The sequence below is a fragment of the Silurus aristotelis genome, assembly GCF_946808225.1.
Source record: "Silurus aristotelis genome assembly, chromosome: 10".
In the NCBI taxonomy this organism is placed as follows: domain Eukaryota; kingdom Metazoa; phylum Chordata; class Actinopteri; order Siluriformes; family Siluridae; genus Silurus; species Silurus aristotelis.
The window spans coordinates 9066210-9086697 of NC_139583.1; the positions used below are offsets into that span (position 1 = coordinate 9066210).

The window sequence follows — 20488 nt, forward strand, 5'->3', positions numbered from 1 at the left end:
TCCATATTTGTCCATGTTGATTAGAGTATTAAAAACTTGAAAAGTATATATGTACATACACACACCCATATACACACAGTATTCAGAAACTATTCAGACTTTGACCTTCACTTATGTCTTTGCTTTTAGCCAGCTTGATTGGCTTTAAGAGATTTACTGCTGTGTTACTTACAATATGGAGGAGAATGTGAACAGAGTGAGGGTGTCTGCTGTGTATACATTGCTATAATGCTCCTCGGCTATTTATGAAATGTAACAGTATCTTGGATAGCTTAAATACTCCTTGTAGTTACTTTGACATAATTCCGAGATGCCTAATCACCTCTGCAGCACACAGCATTGTGAAAAGATGACCAGTCTGCTCAGAGACTTTGTTCCTTCAGGCAGAGTTCAATGTTTGTCAGAGAAGAAGATTTCTAATTACAATAATGACTTGAAAAAAATGCCTATTCATTGCCTCTGTTTTGTCTTGGCTAGGTGTAGGCTCGTGTGGTGTAACAGGCAATTTGTGCATCAGATCAAATCAGTGCTGGGCTTAGAGGCAAATGAAGAAGACTAGAGAAGCAGATAGGGGATGACAAGAGCAGTGTCCTCTGTCTCTTCCTGCAACTCCAACACAACTAATGAAAATCAATACAGGATGCAAGCCATGTTTAGATACGTCAAAGTCCTTGAGGTTTAACATTTAAAAATGCAGGCAAATACTGTTTGTAAAAACATCACTTTCCAGGTATTGTCCAGATTTAAAAATAGTTTTTCAGATGGTGTTTGGCAGCATCAGTTTTCTGCCTGCAGTAATTTATATGAAAAAAAAAAAAATTAAATGCTTTAATTCAGTGGTTCTTTTGCTGTTTGAATAAATAATATAATCTGTTTCATGGCCTTCAAAACACAATAGTGCAAGCTTTAACTAGATTCTGCATCACAAAGCAAAGCCTCAAACAAATATCAGATACTCACATACTGTAATATTTATGATTTAAAATTTTTTTTCTTTAATCATTATACACTTTAATATTTCAGCTCTGGTTACACTTAAAGCTACACAGGGTGGTTTAGGTTTAAAAGCAGCAGGAGAAAGAAAATAATTTTCTGTGTGCTGTAATTAAGTTAACAAACATGCACTGCATGCCCAGACTTGGGTTTGGTGTTGACAGTAAAGATGTTTATGAGGTCATTAAATATTTAGGTCATTGCTACTCCGTGGCCAGGATTTCACTCTCCCAAGTGATTCCACAGTCTAACGCTCACAGCTTTCTCTCGCTTGGTGTCACCAATTTCTAATGTTACCTCATCTGATGTCAGTATCTCAAATCAGGACTCAGTATGTTTACTATTTCGTGCATCTTACGAAAGCAATATTTTTTATTCAGTAAGTCCAGAAAATCTGGGTTCCCCTTCACAGAAAATAAAGCAGATGGTTTAATAAACTGAAACACTGAATTGCATGTTTATTTTGTTTGTAAAGCTCTTTGTACAAGAAACTGAGCAATTATAACAGTTAAGAGTTCATTTGTGGAAGAACAATTAATGATACCTGAAGTGTTTTAGTCGTATGAAACCAAAAACCTTGCCGTACAAATAACACAAATTTCACTCTCACTTTTTCTGGACATTTTCAGCCTACAATTGTTTATGCCAGGATTCCTGGGTTGTTTAAGCCCAGCTCTGTTTTCCTCAGCTAAACAAAAATACAGATCCAACTCACCAGATAATTACCAGGTTTAGTGAGTGTGTTATAGCAGGAAAATCAAGAAACTGTGCTGCATTCCAGCCTTCTACAACTTGATTTAGAAACCCAGGCCAAATCCAATAGCTTTATCTTTCTATTGGTATTTCTTTTATATTGGATATCAATGTCTTTTCAAAGCTGTATCAACGTTTGTTTTGCTCTGTTTTAGTCTCATTTTGTTATTTTATGCTTCTATTTTTAATTAATGCCGAGCTGACAGCATGTGCATGCTGTATTGCTCTTCACCAAAGCAATGATTAATTAGAGGCAATCATACTTTTCATGGTGATCATGGATCAGGACCCTATCCCAAAAAAAGACTGGGATCATCTTCACACACACTCATTCACACCTAGAGTTGCCAGCTCCCCTGCCGGCATGGTTTTTTTGGGAAATCAGAGATACAGGAGGAAACTCAAAAATATATGAAGCTCCACAAAAATATAATTGATTTACTGAATACTGAGCAAAGGTAAAAAAGTTAATTGTTGATTGCCATTGAGTGTCTTTGATTAGCCATGTTTAGTTCCTGGACTAAATCCAGGTTGATTAGCTGATCTACCAATGCTGATTTTACAATACATTGCAATACATGTTCAATAAACTGAAATGTTATTATCCCATGATACAGCAAGTCTATTGACCAGCAATTTACTTACTGAGTGAGTATCTGCTTTAAATTTAGAAACAAGCATTTAAATAATAGGTCATATTATGCACTGTAGATCAATATAAACAGTGTTTGAACAAAAAACAGTGTCAGATTGATATAACTCAACACTTTGCCAAACCCCTATATACCAGAGTGAATTTTGTCTCTTTAATACAAATACTGTTGCAATTTCATATCGGCAATTTCAAAAAATATTATGCTCAAGATGACTGAAGAAGTGCTGAGGATTTGCGTGTATTCTTGTGATGCAGATCAAACACTCCATAGGACATTATAACATATTTGTATGCATATGCATACATGACTGTTAATCTTTTATAATGTATTATTTATGCGACAATCCTCACATAGCACTGCTAATAACAAAAAACATACATTTGTAGTATTTCTATTACAAGACTTGTACATCTCAAAAAAATGAGATGTGCTACAATGTATTTTCCAAACCAATAATCACATTCAAGTAAATACACTCCCCTCTGCAGCAACGACATCAACAATCAACATTTTCAATTGGATTTTACCTCACAGATTTCAATAACTCAATCATAAAGAACACAGAATTGATGTGAGAGATTACCTCTTTCATTTTGACTGTGCTGAAGGTTGGTGTCAGGATGCTGCGCACTCGTTTCCACTGTTCATCCCTTAGCATGATAAGACTGTCTGACATCGGCTTTGTAGCTGTCCTAAAAAACTAAAAAAAAAATTGTAAGACAATTGATGAATGATCATATCACTGTGTTAGATTTAATCCATTTGCAGCACATTGAAAAAACTCTGAGTGATTTTCATCCTAATCCCTATTACTGTATTTGTAGTGTATGCATGTATGTTGACATGTTTACCAGTAGTTACCTGTACATACTTTTATAATGGAAGTCTAAAACAATAAAGATTTCAAATATGCTTATAAAATATTGTAACCTCACTACCAAATGGTGCAACAGAATGGGAGAACACAAGTCTGAAAATACCAGACAATGGCCAGTCAATAGTGGCAAGAAATCTAAGAGAGCAAAAGGCTCCATTCTCTCTGGATAAGAAAACAAATGCACCTCGTTCTTGTCAATCAAAGCAACATGAAACAATTGTGGATATTCATGAGTCATGTATGCAGAAGAGGGTGGATAACAATTTTTTTTTTCAGTGTGGTTGCTGCCCTGTAATGTAGCATGGGCAACAGAAAATAAAAATGTGGTCTCAGAAAAAACAGTTGCTAGATTTCACCAGGCCTGCTTGGTTAGTATTATATGATTGTGGAGATGGATGTAAATGAATCAAATAAACAAATTGCTAGAAAATTTCTGAAAATTAATGTTCATGCAAGCATGGTTTAAAAATTAACACCCGCAAACCAGACAAATGCAGGTAAAAATTAAGAGTGGTAAGTAAAGCTGTCACAATCCTAGCCAATTTGGCTGGTTACTTACGTTGCATAAATTACAGTATGCTCACTGAATTTGCTGGGGAAGTTTGATTAAGTCAAACCTGTGCAGATTTAGATCAAATACTTATGAGTCATCACGATATATTAAATACAGTCTGTGGACACATATGTAATATCTGGCTTACTTAAACATACCCACCACTACGCAATAATAGCATAACTACCCAGTCCCCCAAGCAACGAAGAAACAGGAAAAAAAAAAAAAGAAAATGTTAATGTCATGTGGCAAACTGGGTGTGAGTGGTTCTTGTGTGACTTTGTTAATCCAGTTATTTCTGTGGGTGTTTTCTGAATGTATCTGTTATAAAGTTCTAATTGGCATTACCTTAAAAATGTAGTAGCCCTGCCTCAAATTGTGCCTCTAGGATGTTACAATGGAATAGACAAAAAAAAGCCTTTAAATTTGAATTAGTTATGCTTTCCCAAAAGGTATCCAAACACAAAATGACAAATCTTTACTACGCATATCTTTTTTTGTCCCGTGATAAGAAACAATTGACTACAGAGTCAGAAGACTGTGGATTTAAGGATTTAAATAAAACGTTCCTCAAAAACACGTTATATAAAAAACTTTAAATCCCCAAAAATCTTCTTCTTTTGCTTTCCATAATATGTGCATTTTCAAGTAAACATACTTTTCCTTTTCTCTAAGTACAGGGAATTCCATTTTGTGGTAATTAGGATAAAAGAAATGAACGATTTGAAGAATTCAAATAAAATGTTATAATTCTTGTCTTTTTTGGTGCAATCTAGCATTGAACCTTTAAAAAAAAAGAGAGAGAGAAATCTGATCCAGTCTAATGAGTTGGATAAGCCTGGGGTAACTTATGGGTAAAAATCTGCAGCTGGCGATCAGAAGATTGTAAATTCCACTCTGGGGCCTTTGAACGGTTGATTTAGTTAGAAGCATCTGCCAAAGGAATAAATGCACAAGTGTCATGATCTCAGTCCTTTACAAACAGCATTTTTCGAAGTGCTGTCTAAAAAGACATTTTTTTTAAGCTTGCTCTTTTTTATAATTATTAAAACTGAACTTTGACCTCTGCCGTTAGACTGCTTGATTTACTATGGTAAATTAAAGCAATCATCCATCTGTTTGTCCATGTCATGTTTACATTCTGAGAATAAAGATAACCAAGTGCAGGCCCAGCTCTGTAGTGTATTGAGTACATATTTTTAAATGTGGGTGTGTATCTGGTGGGGGAATGTCGAGTATTTATTTGTGCACACAGAAGCCAACACATTATGTTTGTTTCTGGGCTGCCATGGTGATCCACTTTATGAGTTTTCTCCCGCTGTCTGTCACAGATGGTGTGTGTATCATAAGCTTCTTAGTAAAACTCACATACACACTCTTACCACACTGACCAAAAACATCCCACACCACAGTGCACTGCAGGTCACAGGCTGAGATGTGATATGATATGAAGAAATAAAGATGTTTATAAGCTACCGGGGTTTTATACATATCAAGGCACATGGTCTCAGTATTGATCTTCTCCTGCTGTCATCTTTACATTACCCAGAAGGCTCTGGTCCCAGACCCAGGCTAGCTCAAAACCTGACCTTTTACTTTGATAAATAAGTCATGTGATCATTAGTGATGACCACAGTGGCATCGTTGAGTTGAAAGTACAGTGGTGCCGGGCAGCTTTGCTCACACCGACATAACACCTACACACACGTTTTGATTCTTCCTGCATACGTGTTGATACACACTACCTGTGCAAAGCAGCAAATACTGCCAACATGCTGTTTTATGTATGATCTGGGATTAAAATGAACTGTGATATAGCTCATTAGATGCAATAGCATTCAGTATGCCTTTAAACAGTTAGTTGTTGAAATTATTTCAATAAGTATGACTACAATTTGCTCTGTGTTATCTAGCCTTTTTTTTTTTATCTCAGCTAACATTATGGTTACGTTAGTTGCTGTTTTACCATAATTGTTCTGTTAGCTAGCTAGTTAGTTAAAAACCTGTAGAGTCCCATGACCACTCACTTTCCTCTCACTTTCCTTAATACTAAGTTTCATTTTGAAGTCCTGAAATGAAGCTTCTGGTTTCAGTTACAACATTTAAGTGTAATGTACTCATTTTCACTAAAAAAACATCATAAAAAATGTTTCAGTTCAGTCAGAAGAGGATGAGTAGTGAAAAAATCTCCTTCAAAGCATTACAACATGTAATAGTTCCGAAATTAGCTACAAACAAATAAAATGCATTCAAGTTTTTACATTAACTTTTTTCATCCAAACATTTGGTGACAAAAAAATAAAATAAAGCTCTAAACCATATTGAACACCTTTAAAATTAACTGGAATGCTTACTGCACCCTATGCCCCCTCACTCTACAATACATCAGTACCTAACTTAACTAAAACCCTTGTGGCTTAATGAAGACAAATCTCCACAAGAACACTCCAAAATCCAAATGGAGGACCAAATGTGGAATAAGATGCTCTAAAGGCACATGTGAATCTTCTCTAGGTTACATATGTAACCCTAGTTCCTAAATGCTTTAAAAAAACGCTTATGGGAATGCTTCTGCATTGTCCATTATTTGAATCATGTGTGTAATCCGGCCAATGAAAAGACGCGACGTCACCCCACGACCAGAAAGCTACAAAGCGTCAACAACGCTTTTGGAACAAGTGTCCAATCACGGCACACTGACCAGTTCTGGCCTAGTGTGGATGGGCACAGCTAGAGTGTAAGGCGGAGGAGCCGGGAGTGGCTTCAAGGTCAAGGTTGGACTGGGACTCCAGAGGACCAGGCCACAAAAGCAGCCACACTCCGGGTGGAGTAAGCCTTGACCCCAAAAGGAGCCGTGAGACCAGAGGACTCATAGGAAGAAGATATGGCATCTACTATCCACCTGCTGAAAGTCTGCTTGTTTATAGAGACCATAGCAGACAAACAGCTGCTCCAACTTTCTCCACAGTTCTCTCCTGTGGACATATGTTTCCAGTGCTCGCATGCAAAGCCGAACGGAAGGACCCAATATTGGTAAGCTTCGCCCCCGAAAAGCAAACCTCAGGAACCTCCTGTAAGCCGGAAGGATGGATATGTGGAAGTCCGTTAGTAACAAACCAGTCCTCTGACCTGATCTGAGACATGACCTGCTTAAGGGTGAGCATCCTGAACTTGAGCCTCATTAGCAAGCGATTCAAGGAGCACAGGACGCACTCCCCCCATTCTTCTTGGGACCTCTGTCTAAAGGAGGGACCACCTCGATGGCCTCCTTCCTTAAGAGACTGAGTACTTCTTGTTCCAGGACCAGAGCCTGCCGTGGAATTGTGTGGGTGGGTGGGGAGGGGGGACCCACTGAGACAAGTCTGGCAGGCTTTTCCAGGCTGTCAAGTAATCTCTTAAGGGAACGAGTCTCCTACAAGATTGGGTGGAGTTGGAGGTCACTTTGCCCTGAAGCACGTGTTGTGGCAGCGTTAACAGGCTGACCTCCTACTGGCACTAAGGAGGGACAGGCACCATATAATAAGGTGTACACCACCCCCCCTCCAGCTAAGACCCTCCGATTGTCAGGGTCTTTTAGCGTCACCTGGAGCCCCTGGCCGAGGGAGCCCCTCATCCAACTCCCGCAGCAGGTCAGCCAGGTATGCCTGCAACACAGCCATGATGTGAAGGCAACCGGCAGCCTGACATGCTGCTGCGTAAGCATTGCCTCGTAACGGCTCTCTGTCATCCCCACTACATTTGCATATAGCGAGACACATGGGGTAAAGAGGCGTGCCGAGTATGGGCTATTCCAGGATATGGATAGAAAATCAGATAGATATCAGAAAAGAAAGGCAGACCCCGGCATGAAGGTAGTGTGGTAGGGGTGCAGAAAGCGTTTATCCAGCTTACTAGGCCAATTCGAGCTTGGACACAGCATGAGTCACTACGTCCAGGAGCTCCTCATACAATACAGACTGGGAGGAGTACGTGGGCTCGCTAGTCTCCATACTCTCCCCCTCCTCAGGGCAAGAGAGGTAAAGCATAGTACTGTTTCTACTGGGGAAGGAACCGCCACACGGCATGCTTCCGAACCCATAGTGCGAGCACTGGACCCGACAGGTGAGGCGGGAGAAAGGGACAAGCCCGCCCCCAAGCCCTCTGCCAGATACGCCTGTGAGCCCCACGACTTCTGATGCCACCTTGCCTCAGCAACAAGCCAGAGCCGCGAGGGAGAGCGGCCTTCACAAAGAGTGCTCTGGAGCGGAGGGTCCGCATAGACATGCGGCTGCAGTGTGAACAGTCAACTCCCTCGAGAGCCGACTGAGCATGCTCCTCTCCCAAGCAAGCTACACAGCCAGTGTAGCTTGCAATAAAACAATAAAACATGGGTAAGGAGAGATACACAGCCTGAAGTCTTGCTTGCTTTTCTAACTCATAAATATATATATAAAAGTTTGTCCTTATATTGTATTTTAAATCTATCTGCCTACTATATCGTATCCTTTTTTTATTTGTATTTTTTACAGATACTGAATATGACTGAAAGTGTACACAAATGTGTGTGTAAATATGTCATCAGTAAGGATCTCATGCTTACCATTCGATTTGGGAACTTCTGAAAATCCTTCACCATAATCTGTTTCAGCATGTCTGGGTCAGCAATCACCACCACTGCCTGTCTGGCTAGATAATAACTAGAAACAGAGCAAACACACACACACACACACACACACACACACACACACACACACACACACACACACACAAACACACACACACACACACACACACACCCACACACACAGAATGAATAAATTTATAATAAAAAGGATACAGTTTATGTTCACTCATTCTTACACACACACACACACACACACACACACACACACACACACACACACACACACACACACAGAGAATAAATAAATTTATAATAAAAAGGATACGGTTTATGTTCACTCATTCTTACACATACACACACACACACACACACACACACAAACACACAACACACAACACACACACACACACACACACACACACACACACACACACACACACACACACACACTCTCTATTACTTTGACCAATCAGTAATGGTTTTAGACATGCAGCTCACGTTGACTTATTTTTTTAATTGATTATTATGTAATACAATATATAGTTATGTATGAATGCATCAGCATGTTCTGGGATTTTCTTTCCTCCCCACACAAGAACTCATTAGCAGATTAAGAAATTTGATTAATTTTCTCACAAAAATAGAACATGATCAAACATTGATATTAAGCAGTTATGGAAACAAAAAGTTTACAGGAAGAAACTGGAACAATGTAAAGCCCCAAACTGTGCTATAAATTATATCATTAGTGAACAAACATTTATTTCCCCTATTTAAAAAAGTGTTATAAATCCTTTTCTAACCTTTCTAACCTAATCCTTTTCTACTAGACCTGTAACATTCAAGCGATTGAAGCAAACCAACACATCTCTGTACTTACCAGTGGACGAAGTACACAAACCATGTACTTGAGTAAAAGTAGAGATACAGTCATTAAAATATTACATCAGTAAAAATAAAAATGCTCCTTTTAAACTTTCACTTGAATAAAAGTACAAAAGTATTTTCCTTAAAATGTACTTGAGTATCCAAGTACTATGCTTCTTATTGCTATAATGTTATTATAATTTTAATCACAAGACTCTTTGATAAATCAACTCAGTTTATGTGAAAGACTTACATTTACTTCACTACTGTCCACTACTTACACTTACACAGTTACACATTCTTCAATCTGAAAAAGTAGCTCTAGTTTTAAAAAGTCCTGTCTCTGAACAAGATCTGGATGTAGAGACTAATTTGCAAACATCTTTGACTGAAGAAAATTTTGCATAAAGGTTTAATGACTGCCCCATCCAACTGCCCATAGATTTCCATTATGTATCTCAGTACAGAACACACATCAATAGGAACATCTGTACACCTGCTCATTATCCAATCATCCAATCATAATTCAGAACAATGCATAATATGTCAATAAAAATTATGAGTTTCAATATATGCTATTATTAGAATGGGGAAACATTTACGTAATGTAAGTATAGAATCTCACTGACTCTGACTGCAGCATGGTTGAGAGATTGGTTTGAGTTTCTCAGCAGTCTGTGGTAATGACTACAAGGCTATAGTAACTCAACATACACTATATTGCCAAAGGTTTGCGGACACCTGGTCATAAGTATGGTATGTGCTTTTTGAGCATCTCATTTTACATTTAGTCCTAATTCCCTCCACTCTTCTGGGAAGATGTTCCACTAGATTTTGAAGTGTGCTTAAGGACATTTGTGTTCATCAGCCACAAGGATGTTAGTAGTCAGTAAGTCAGGTACTGATGTAGGTGAGGTGAGGAGGCCTGGGGTGCAGTCAGCATTTCAATTCATCTTAAAGATGTTCAGTAGGGTTGAGATTAAAGCTCTATAGCAGACCACTCAAGATCTTCCTCTCCAAACCATGTAAACCACATCTTCATGGAGCTTGCTTCATGCAGCTTGCACAGGGGCATTGCCATGCTGGAACAAATTTTGGTTTTCAAGTTCAAGTGGAAGCAATATGTATTATACCGCATCCAAAGACGTCTTATACAAAATTCCAGCTTTGTGGTAACAGTTTGGAGAAGAACCACATTTGGCAGGAATGGTCAGGTGTCCCAATACTTTTGTCCTGTGTGTATATGCTACAGAGGTCAAACTGTGATTAAGTAGAAATATGCTGGCTTATTCCTTTTAGTAAGATTGACAAATGCACTTAGGCATCCTATTTACTGCAAACGTAGTTCCCTGTAATGTATTCTTTATTAATATTATTTAAATATGCTACAAAAGATAATTTAATATCAAGTGCCAAAAACATCCATAAATAACTAAAGAAGCATTACTTATAAACCTACTTGTTATTTTAATTATTGAGGTTTTAAATAAACCCATCATTTTCGGGATTTAGAAATCATGAAGCCTCTATCTACATTTTGCAGACCCCTGAGGGTTTTTGGGCTTCATTGTGAGAACCACTGCTGCAGAGCTCCTGAATTTCTTGAGAACCCAGATGTCCAGTGCCAATGCCATGCCAGTAATCGCTTTAACCATGTAATTTGTGGCAATCCTATCCATCACATTGGGAAAGGAAGTCTTTAAAAAATAAATAAATAAATAAATATGTGCAGTGCAGTGCAGTGCATTGCAGTCAGACACTTAGACATGAGAGCGTCTTGAAAATGAAAACCTTCATTCTGGACGAAACGAGCTGTTCTGTCGAAGTGCTGAATTTTCCAAAAGATGTGTTTTATTAGCATCGTTTTTTTCTGAACATTGATGAGCGATCCTAGGTGTACATATGCGCGAGTGCATTACTGTGATATATTTTTCAGGGTGTTTGATTTTTAAATGCACTCTCAGCCTGTTGGATTACTCTGACTGAAAGCTGTAGTAATGTCTCCTGACATATATTCCTGCATTTCCGACTTAGTGCCCTGTTTTCTGCTCTGGGCACTAAATCTAAATCCACCCTCCTCCCCCATCTCTTAGTTCCTCCACACAGCTCACATTGAACACAGGAAGCCTGGTGCCTCCGTCTCTCCTTTGATCTGTTCGGAGCAGGCGGTGTTATCAAACACACACTAATCTCGCTGCCCATCTCACTGCATTAAACTAAATCAAAACACACTAAAAGTCATGTGAGCCTCTTTCCCTTCTTGACCATGAAAGAGTCTAGCAGGGGACATAAAGGCATGTGTGTTACACACAGGCACATAACTGTTCCTGTAAAGTCAAAAGGGCAGCAACGCTAACATATTAAATGCAGACAAATAAATATGTTGATTCAAGTTGAAAACGAGGAACGAAAGACAGTAAATACTGAATGAAGGTCTATGCGGAGGAAAGAACCGCTGGAAGAGAAGTGATGGAAGTGGAAGTGAGGCCATCCATACAGAAAGTCCTGCTATACATTACAATACAGAAAGCTAGTGCCACGTTCTGCTCAGTAGCCTGAAGCTTTATAGCAAATGTGCTGCTGTGGCTTTAAAACTCTAAGAAAAGGATCAGTTTAGAGAAAATGGGACACTTGCCCAAAAGCCAAATTTGTTGGTTATTATAGCATTAGATTTCTGTGAGGAAGGCAGAGGAGAAATCATTTCAAGTGAGTTCAAAAGACACAAAAGACTAAATAGTACAATGAGTGTCATTGAGACATTTTTTTTTTTTACATTAGAAGCCATTTTATTTTCAGACTGAACACACTTTTTTTTATTACAACCCTATAAATTATATGCATAACACTGTACTTTATTACAAATCTCTGACAGACCGTATCAAATTATGGAATGATTTTATGATCGATAAAAAGAGAAGAGTTGACATACCCGCATACTCGTCCATACTGTTTGATCAGGTCCCTCTGAGCTTGGAGGAAACCCTACAAGCAAGTGAAATGGTGTCAGTAACAGTGTGTAAGCTACAGAGGACACACATAAATGTCGAACAAAAATATGTAAGAAATGTATGACCCTGTATAATCACTAAGTCAAAATAAAAATGCAGTAGGACTGATGAAGCTGTGTGCGCTGTTAGTGTCTGTGTGTTGTTTTAAATTGTACCCAGGCTCCATTTTTAATATGAGCATGACAGTTGAGTGACAGTTTAATAAATCTAACATCACAACCATTGAAAAAAATTGAGGTTCACTGCGTGTGTGTCCGTCACATTCTGAATTCTCGTGCTGCTTGTTAACAAAAGATTTTCTCAAAGGTACAAACTTACATAACATGTACACATAATATGTAATAATAAAAGATCCAACCACATTTTTGCAGCACGGTGTGGTAAAAGTCAGTGATGATAATTAGCATTATAAACCTACAGAGCTTGAGTAAAAGAGAAAAGCAAGAGCAAAGGTTTGAAAACAAAGACAAAGAAGGACCACATGAAAAAGGAAAGGAAACGAGAGTGAGATAAAGAGACAGAAATGAATTCCTTTTGTTCTCAGTTCTCAGTGGGTGGACACTTTTGCAACAAAAAAAAGAGGGGGGGGCATTCAGATTCATATATATTTCTCGTGTTGCTATGTCATTTAGTCTGCTTATATTAATTGTCTGTCATGACACGACTGACTTAAAGGCTTGTGTACAAAACACAGGAAGGGAGTATGAAGTATAGTGGGAGATTTTACTAAATAAAAAATTATTTCTACAATATAGTAGACTATATATAGTAGTAACTTTATAGTATAGTTTCTTGATATATAGGTTTATAGGCATACTTTATAGTTTATAAAAAAAAAAATTAAATAAAATAAAAACATTTTAAAGATTACATATAAAATCTGCAACATGAAACCGCTTCCAGCTAATCTGAATAAGTAATAAAATGTCAATGTAATATGAACATTACACAATATAAAGTGTATTTTCACATAGTTTGATTACGTTTTATCAGTTGGCAAGTCCTACCATGAAGCACGGACACTAATTCCTCTGAATGGAACTGATGATCTGGTATTTGACCCATGAAAACATGCGTCACCTCTATTTATACTCGCTCTCAGCCTCATGGTGAACCTATAAAGCGAACAACAACTGATGATTCAAAATGTCAAAAACATAAAAAATTTCAAAAACATCTATAAAGCCAAGTTAAGGGTTGTGTGTTCTACAGCAGTGTCACAGGCGTTAGCTGAGCAGAGAGAATTGTAAATAAAGCTGAACAGAGCCCGTTAAGAAACAGCTTCGTTCAGCCACTAGGGGTCGGTACAGACAGAGAGGGACTTGTAGCTCAGCTGCAGCTGATTTGCAGTGAGAAATAGACTGAGAGTGCGGCAGTGACACATCTTGGCATTTCCTTCCTCTGAAATAATAAAGAGGTTCCTTTGTTGTGTTGTAAATATTCAATTCTGTAGCAATTCTTGTTTAATGCAGGTTGCGTTTCAGACAAGAAATAAAATCAATTATATATATATATATATATATATATATATATATATATATATATATATATATATATATATATATATATATATATATAAAAAAACAGCAACTCAATTAAAAAAAAGCTTGCTAGAGTAACACACATGCACCCAGATTTTTACACAGCGCTAATTTTGTATGCATGGCAGCTTGTGCCATCTCCAAGCTAATGAAGGAGGCGAACAGTGCTGGCGCCATGCCCTCTGCCCTCCCCTTTTCTACCCAGAGATACTAGCCAGTGCCATTCCCTGGTGGGCATTAGGCAGTGATGTGTGTGTGAGTCCATTCCTCAGTGAGCATTAAGCAGTGGGGTGTGCCCTTTTGTCCTGATCTCGTCTCTCCAAGGCTTTTATTACTGTTCCGTCATTCGGAAGAGATGAGGATTTGTGCATCTATGTGTGTGATGGATACAGGAGGTCCATGGCTATCTGATGGATGTTTGGGATGTATGGGCCTTCATGTATGAATTTATATGTTTATAGGTGTATGTACTGTACATGCATGTGTCCATATGTGTGTGTGAGCTAGACACAGAAGACAGTGTGCATTATGGCTAAACTCAAATGAATGGCTCGCTCGCTGTAGTCTGCCAAAGGCCTAATTGAGGATTCATCACAGATGGGTAAGATCAATAAAGCCAGCCTGAGTGAAGCAGACAGGCCACATTGGAAAGTTGGTCCTATCTGAATTTTTGTAATCCAAAAAGATTAGCCACGTTCACTTGTTTTGCTGGCCCTACTGTTTGTCCTTGATCTTGAGGAGAGGGGGATAAAAAAGTTTTTGCATATTTTTGGCAGTAACACTTATAGCTATTCACATGTCTAAGTGGCACAGTGTGTGAATACTGTGACAGCTCCTGCGCACAGACCTCAATTAAGCCTGGAAAACAAAAGAAAGTGTGCTGGAGTGAGAATAATGTGGATATGCATTATATACAGTACATTCTGAGAACGTGTGCATGTGTATGAGCAAACTAATGTTTGGAGGTTTAAATGGACCTAATATCACCTTCATGAGTGCAATAATTCATAATGGAGGGCATCTTGCTAATGTACTGCTGTCGGTTTTCGTGTGTGTGTGTGCATGTGGGAGTTCCAGAAATTGAAAGAGAGAATGAAATCGTACTGAAATTAAAATGAAAGAGAAAAATAACTCTTTTTTTTCCCCTCCATGTTTTCCTCTCACCCTGTCTCTGTTTGCATTACAAAGATGCTTCACTGTTTTTCACTTTCTCTCACCGAGGCTCAGTCGTTTAAATGAATGATTCATTTTATCTTAATCACATAATCTCCTTCAGAGACTGAAGTTGTAAATGTATGTTTTCTAGCACTGTACAATACCTTGAATAATCATTGTATAAGTCTTCCTTATTCTATCTGCTTCCTGTTTCTATCATAATGTTAATTCATACAGAATACTACCAACACTACATATCAATCTGCATTCACAAATCCAGCTTACTCTTTATAATAAAAATGATTTTAAATTACAATCTGCAGCTATGTTATTAGTGAGCACCCAGTAGTCATTATACGAACAGGTAACCAGAATAACCAGAGGAATTTGTCATGCAAATAGCAAAAGGCATGGTTGAGATTTTCCCTAGGATACCCTCTCAATTGAAAACAAGCCCTTCTGTGACACAAATGGACTATCAACAAAAAAAGATGGCAGAACAAATTCCAACATCTTTAGTATTCAGGACAAGCTCACTGCTGTTCTATGTGTGCTACTGAAAACCCCAGGAGGTGGTCCAACATCTTATTGGATCGAGTGTCATTCATGCCAGCGATGGTTCCATGTGTTGCGCCTGGGCATAGCAAATAATCAGTTTAAAGATGCACAAAAGCCTCAGTAACTGTGGAATTTGTGCACTGAATGCTTATGTTATTACCACATTTTAAACAAGTGAATAATATAATACTTTTATAGTGCTAAAAAGTACAGCTGAGTTTAAGTAAATCAAATTAATGCAAAATTGCCTAGAAAACCCCATCGGACGTCGTTGTGGTAAAAAAAAAAAAAAAAAAACATACAAAAATGAACAAATACAATTTTCCACTGGTAATATATACTATATGGGCAGAAGTTTGTGGACACTTAACCAAGATTTGTATGTCATATTTAAACATCCCCTTTCACAATTATTCCCCATTTGCTGTTAAAATAACCTCCACTCTTCTGGGAGGACGAGATTGTGGCGTGTGCTTGTGGAGAATTGTGTTCATTCAGCCTCAAGGGTATTAGTAATGTCTGGTATTGATGTAGGTTGAGGAGGCTTGGGGTGCAGTCAGCAATCCAAGAGGTGTACAGTAGGGTTAAGGCCAGTGCTCTATAACACGCCACTCAAAATCTTCCACTCCAACCCATGTAAACCATATGTTCATGTAGCTTAATTTACATGTACACAGGGGCATTGTCATGCTGAAACATGTTTGGGTCTTGTAGTCTTGTAGACATCCTATACAATAATGTGCCTTCCACTTTATTGTAGCAGTTTGTAGAAGGACTACATATAGCTGGAGAAGTCAGGTGCCCCAATATCTTTGTCCATAGTGAACAATACATGTTTTTTGGCTACTTTTTCAACTTGCACGTTGTTGAAATGAAACTGATCACCTCAAAATGAACAGAAGAATAATGAAGAACTGAAGAATAATTACTTCAGTTTCTAAGTAGATAGAGGTTGTCAAAATGTTGTGCAGATAAAGTTTTATAACTATAAATAATCATATTAAACAACAACAAAAAAAATGCCAACTGTAAACTGTAACGGTTGCTTCTTCACTTGTTAGCAGAGCCCAGGTGAATGAGAGTCCAGTGATGAGACTTGTGTTTTGGTGTAGAAAATAACTTAAAAAAACTAGAGTAGAGTAAAATAGTTTTTGTTTTTATATATATATATATATATATATATATATATATATATATATATATATATATAAAACAAAAACTATTTTACTCTACTTTACTATTTTACTCTTACTTTACTCTACTCTACTATATATATATATATATATATATATATATATATATATATATATATATATAAATGTAAGAATCTTTATCTAGCCATTTTGTGATGCCCAGGGTCTAATCACTGTTTAACACTGCAAATAAGCAGTAGAGTGACTGCAAAATTAAAGGGAATTACAGGGAGATATTGAGAAATGATATTGTAATGAATTTCTAACTTTACACCAGTGGCGGACTGGGCATTTTACACCTAGGCCTTCAGTGGTATCTTACCCAAGTCAAGCCACCTCTTAATACCATCATTATAATGCCACAGCTAAAGAAAACCATCGAAATGCAGTATAACAGAGTGCTGTATCATAGACAGGCATCTCCTACAATGTGAATGAATGCCATTACTAAAGGAAGAAACCCAATGAACACAATTCAACGAGTATCCTTTTACTGCAGCCACAACTGCGCCACATGCATCATCTCGAACAGAAGCATAAATATGAACTTTATAAAATGACCCTGGGTTTTCCTTGCACTTTTGTGCAAGACTTTTGTGCAAGACAGTTTGACATTAAAGACAATTGTGTGTTTTTGTGCAAATTTAACAGGAAAGAAAACGCAAAGGTATAAATGGTAATAAAAAAGCTTAACATCTCATTTGACTGTTTTGGCTGACATTTCCTCACAATGTCCAGCGTTCTTGAGAAGTCTGTCTTGTAAGTGCCCTTGAAAGTGTATCTGCAACCAAATCAATTTCCTCTCCTCTGACATGCCATTGGAATGAAAAATTGTGGAACGTGCTGTTTGCTACAGATATGGTTTGAGAGCTCTGACTAGTGGACTCTCTGGCCTTCCAATCAAAGGACATGAAAATAAATCTTGACGTATTTGGACGCCTTCTAAACAAGTTGAAATCTGATGGGTTAAAGCAACAGCTCCAAGCAACATAGATTTAAATCAATAAGACACCTGCAGTGTTCATAATGCTGGCCTTACAGTGCTTCCCTTTTGACCCCTGTAACGCGTGTTGGCCAAAATCTGATTGGATAGAAACTAAAAATAAAATTTATAATCGGATATGCTGCTCCAAGACACAGTGCATTCAAGACTAAAGAATGAAGAGAATGAAATGAAGAGAATAGACTATTGGGAATAATTAAATACATATTCATTAACAAAAAAACAAAACAAAACTATAAGTCAGTGATTCTGATAAAGTTTAAGCAGGCATAGAACATTTGCTGGCCCTGACAGCCCGCCACTGTTTTGCATTAATACTATCAGCTGTCACCCAGATGAGGATGGGTTCATATTTGAGTCTGGTTTCTCTTAAGATTTTTTTTTGCTCCTAATGTCTCAGGCAGTTGTTGCTTGGCACCAATACCCCTGGCTTGCTCATTAGGGATAGATTTACAATAGCAAAATCTATATAAATAATTTGTATATTTTTATTAAGCTGCTTTGTGAAAATGTGCATTGTTAAAAGCACTAAACAAATAACCCTGAATTGCAAAATGCTCAGACTACATCTGGCTGAGATGCATGCAAAAGGAAAACATGTTTCATATTTGCAAACCCTTTCAGAACTTTATATAGCACAAAATATCAAACATTGTACAGGCCGCTCCATTATCTGGTGTGTATGTTTTATTTGTAGACAATTTATTTTTATTATATTGCTGAATATATTTATAGTTAAATTAATTATTTACGCAACAGTGTTAACAGCCTTAGAGAGTCAAGATCAGGACAATGCTCCATTTCTGACTGTCCCTACCCTCATGTGCTATAAACCTAATATCATAAATAGTTTTGAAATGTAGCATTTCAGAGCAAAGCAATGTAGTGAGAATTTTAAACAAATAAAAAATCACTTAAATAAGGTATTTGCAATGTTTGTAAATCCCTGAATCCATCATACTATCCAGTATCACATAGAAGATCAAATAAGTGTTGTTTCCTCACAAGGTTTCCTCATGTCATCACAGGTTTTTTTCTATTGTAACTGTGACCTCTTGCACATTAGGGATCTATGTCCAGATTACTTTAAAGCTGATTTGTGATAATGGCTAATGTCTAATTAAAAGTGGCACTTAAATTAACTGTAACTGAAATAAACAAACAATATCGCTCTGCTGTTTCTCAGTTTTCCTTCCTTTCTTTGCTCCCTAAAGTGTCATAACTTTATACTCAGGGTTGGTTTGCACTCTGGATCACTGTTGATACCAAAGACACACATTTCTTTCTTCTCACAAATGCTATACTTGGCTTAAACTATAGTCTAGAGAACTAGGTCAAAGAATTCTGCTACCATGACACTGGGTTAAAGTTTGTTGGTATATGGACTAAACACATGCATAAAAATACATACACACACACACACACACACACACACACACACATTTATACTTATTCACACACAGTAATTATGCAAGACGAAGATCCTTGCATATTCATTTGAATGCATCACGTTGAAAGTCTGTTTTGTAAAAGACAAAAGAGAGAGAACATGAACTGAAAGTGACAAGCGGAAGCACAAAGAGACAGAGATAAGGGTACAGACAAAACAGACAAATAGATCAATCTGAAAAGCTGAATCTGGTGGCCTGCCTCAAAGTTGATTCCTGCTTCAGTGGTCAAGCTGAATCAGATCTTATGTAGATACTCAGTAGATGAGGATTTGTCTAGGCTAAAACACAAATACACGTTCTCAATAGCACTTTTGAAAGGACTCTTCTCATTAAGATCAGGGAGATGTTAGGGAGATAGAATGACGAGGCAGTCTTTTGAAAAACAAAACGATAAAAAAAAGTACAGAGGGCCATAAACGACAGGTCATGCAGTCCACCATGGCTACCTGACAGGAAAATATGGATGTGTAAATGTAATCAGGGTCACAGCAGGAAAGCACAGATTTCATCCATAACTTCCATTCGCCTGCGCGTCAGCATTGTGCAAACTATCTGATAGTTCGACCTGTATTTTTTTCATGAGGATTGAATACTGTTTGACAAGTAGCTGAAAATGTACTAAAACTGCACAGCAAGGGCATTAAAGAAAGAAGGCTTTTATTACATCAATGAATCTAGCTTGCTTCTGCATATAGAAGTCTTGCTTCATAAGATCATGAAACACTGAAGACCCCCCCTCATCTCCTTCCTTATATTTTTCAATTGATCATCTTTTAATGGCAGATGTCAGTGTGAGAATGCATGCATGACAGCGATGATCATCCAGTCGTCTGCATGTCATGTGACTCCAACACACTTAGAACTTTGAATCACTTATTTTATCACACAGTCCTGAAGAAAAAATTTACAGACGTGCATACATCTAAAACATTAATGAACAAATTTTAAACACAGACACTCATGCAATCAAAAACCAATGAATTTAAGATTCACATAGCACTCTAAATCATTATATTCACTAATGAAGTGCAGTTATTGGAGATTTGAGGAATTTGATCAAGCAAGCTGGTGATGTCTGGAGTCCAAGCACATTTTATTATTTTTTTGCAAGCCCCATTTGGCTTAGCAATTAACACATGCAACGTTATAGTTTATAGTGTTGACGAGTTTTATTCTGCTGTGGCTCACTGCAGTTTTATAAATTCCTCTGCATTTTTAATATTTAGAAAATCACTTCTGTTGGCACTGTTATATCTTTTGACACTGCTGGTGTTTTT

At 37.6% G+C, this 20488-nt stretch overlaps 2 protein-coding genes across 5 annotated transcripts in view; both read right to left on the reverse strand.

Moving 5' to 3' along the window:
- The window catches only part of LOC310731884 (uncharacterized protein), a 421718-nt gene that overhangs the window by 160268 nt on the left and 240962 nt on the right, over window positions 1–20488 (reverse strand). The gene's annotated exons all lie outside the window — the stretch shown is intronic.
- tbxas1 (thromboxane A synthase 1 (platelet)) overlaps window positions 1–20488 on the reverse strand; it is a 67945-nt gene that overhangs the window by 25889 nt on the left and 21568 nt on the right. For 2 of the 4 annotated variants that reach the window (XM_083551950.1, XM_083551949.1), the window contains exons 4-6: window positions 12232–12284; window positions 8412–8508; window positions 2986–3102 (exon numbers count right to left, since the gene is read on the reverse strand). In XM_083551950.1, the coding sequence (XP_083408076.1) occupies window positions 2986–3102; window positions 8412–8508; window positions 12232–12284 (267 nt within the window). The remainder of the gene's footprint in view (window positions 1–2985; window positions 3103–8411; window positions 8509–12231; window positions 12285–20488) is intronic. The other 2 variants (XM_083551952.1, XM_083551951.1) reach the window with 1 other exon arrangement.